This window comes from Ipomoea triloba, chromosome 5 (assembly GCF_003576645.1).
Source record: "Ipomoea triloba cultivar NCNSP0323 chromosome 5, ASM357664v1".
Classification (NCBI taxonomy): domain Eukaryota; kingdom Viridiplantae; phylum Streptophyta; class Magnoliopsida; order Solanales; family Convolvulaceae; genus Ipomoea; species Ipomoea triloba.
This window is the reverse complement of record NC_044920.1, coordinates 20,273,591-20,275,956: the sequence shown is the minus strand read 5'-3', so window position 1 is coordinate 20,275,956 and position 2,366 is coordinate 20,273,591. Positions and strand designations below refer to the sequence as shown.

The window sequence follows — 2,366 nt, the reverse complement described above, 5'->3', positions numbered from 1 at the left end:
ATATATATATATATATATATATATATATATATATATATATATATATATATATATATATAGAGTAAACAATATAAAACACTAGAAAAAGAAATTACCTGGTTTTCCTTCTTTGCAGTAGTTAGGAGGATATTTAGAAGATCCACAGAGATTTCTTCACTTTCCTCAATTATCATTGTCATGATTTCCTCCATGTATGGTGCATTGTTGGGGCTGAGAACAGGCAAGAAAGATGTGTCAGTTTACAATAAAAAATGGAAATCAAATATTGCTTAATTGCATCTAATTAAGACCCCAAATTGTATGCCCTCGCATTACTTGGCAGAGCTTCAACCCTGACAACCAAAATGTAAATGTAAGAGCAAAAGTAGTTCTACGTATTGGAAAAGAAATTCAACATGTTGAAATACAATAAGTTAGCAGTAAATAATTACCAAATGGAATCCAGAAATAGCTGAAACATCTCAAGAATCACACACAGCCTGTACTAAGCAAAAGTCCGAAGAATTGATGCAGCCTTTGAGTAATAGTAATCCTCACTGTTTGCCAACTCCTCTTCTCCCTTCATCTACCTGTTTCCAAGGTATGATGAATTTACTCAGCTATGTTTGCCATCTTATTCCTTAGGCAGCTGTTAGATGCATAGCTAGGCTCTCATATTTAAAAGATTTATTGATTGATATTTGGTTGTGCATATGAAATGTTGCTGGATATTTTTTCTTAATTTTTGTTCATTTATGTTTTATTCTTTGAGATCACTAATAGTAGACTTTTAATTGGTGGATATGTAGGTATGCCAGGATCAAAAAGGTTCATGGATATGAGTCGGGCAATGCCTCAACAACAATCTTCTTCATCAACACATGAGCGATTGTTGAATGATGCACCACTTGAAGACATTTTTACAAATCAAGAACAAACTCAGGATAATGAGACATTTCAAGAGCAAACTCAGTACAGTGAAACACCACAAGAGCAAAATGAAGATTTAATTTGCAATCTTCATCTAAAAAGAAAATAAGAACTACGTGGGAAGTTGATGTGATTAGAAAGTTTACATTATTATATTTATTGATTGACATGTACAAAAAGTTTGAATAAATCGATACATTAATTTATTTCCCTTTATTGACAGATGGAGAAGGATTTGTAAAGAAGAAAAAATTGAAAGTTAAAGAAGTTTGGACACTCCCATTGGGTGAACAAATCATAGTCCCATTTGACAACTTCGATACACCATTCACTGAAGCAGCTGGATCAAGTGCTAGGTCAGGCTGTAAAGTCAGGGTATTCGAACATATGTGTTTGTAAGACTCTTCTTTCAATCACTACTACATAAAACACTTTTAACGTCGGTTATTTTCTACATAAAATAATTTTAAAGTCAGGGTATTTGAATGTTATTTTTGTAGTAGTGAATGTATGCTGATGCTCTAAGTTATTCAGAAGCTGAAAATTTGTTCCAGAACATGGCAAAGAAGGATTTGATTTCTTGGAATTCCATGATGCCTGGCTTTAATTTGTGATATTATTGTTTTCCTTGAAGCTCTGATTTTTGTTGATGGATTTTTTTCATGTGCTGGATTTTCTTGCTTTGCTTTAAGATTGGTTTGTTTTGTTGCTAGGATGTGCGGAGTTAATTGCGGAATTGTAAGGAATTAATTTGCAAGGAATTAATATGTAGCCTACTGGTCAATGGTCATGTGCGTAGTTTATGTTTTTGTTGGGATTACTTGTTGTTATCAAAAATACTATTAAATATTGTGCTTAAAAATCACTTGTTGTTATCAAAAATTACAAGCTATTAATTAATATTATTGAATACTATTGAATGTTACATTGAGTTTATTTGTGATTGCAATACACATTTGAATATAAAGATTTTTGAAAAAATATAATTAACTGATAATTATTTAGTGACACTTAATTATGAAAACAAAAAAATATTTAGCGACACTTAAATAACTGTCTGTAATATTTTAAAAATTAAATAAAGACAAATATTTAGCGACACTTAATAACCGCCACTAGAATTTTTAAAAATAAATAAAGAAAAAATTTAGCGACACTTGATAATCGCCACTAAGATTTAAAAGAATAAATAGATATATTTAGAGGCGGTTACCAAACCACCTCTAAAAACAAAAGTAAAATACCTTTTTTTAGAGGCGGTTACAAAACTGCTGCTAAATACGATAGATTCACATTCCCACGGTTGCACAAAATCTCCGCTAAATCGTTTGCAACTCACTATTTAGTCATAAATGGAGAATCACCGAGAAATGCAATCGCGGCGGTTTATAACCGCCGCTAAATGACGAATTTAGTATAGTGTTTGAGATAGTCATTACATGTCACTTTATCACAAA

The 2,366-nt window shown here is 31.4% G+C and overlaps 1 protein-coding gene across 2 annotated transcripts in view; it reads left to right on the top strand.

The window, feature by feature from the left end:
* Positions 1 to 1,665, top strand: part of LOC116021257 — an 8,450-nt gene extending 6,785 nt beyond the window's left edge. The window contains exons 5-6 of one of the 2 annotated variants that reach the window (XR_004098958.1): positions 789 to 1,304; positions 1,623 to 1,665. Coding sequence is in view for 1 of the 2 variants with exons in the window: in XM_031261878.1 (XP_031117738.1) it covers positions 789 to 821 (33 nt within the window). In the remaining variant the exon portion in view is untranslated. Of the gene's footprint in view, positions 1 to 788; positions 1,313 to 1,622 lie in introns of those variants that run through there. The other variant, XM_031261878.1, reaches the window with a different exon arrangement.
* The last annotated feature ends 701 nt before the right edge of the window (positions 1,666 to 2,366 follow it).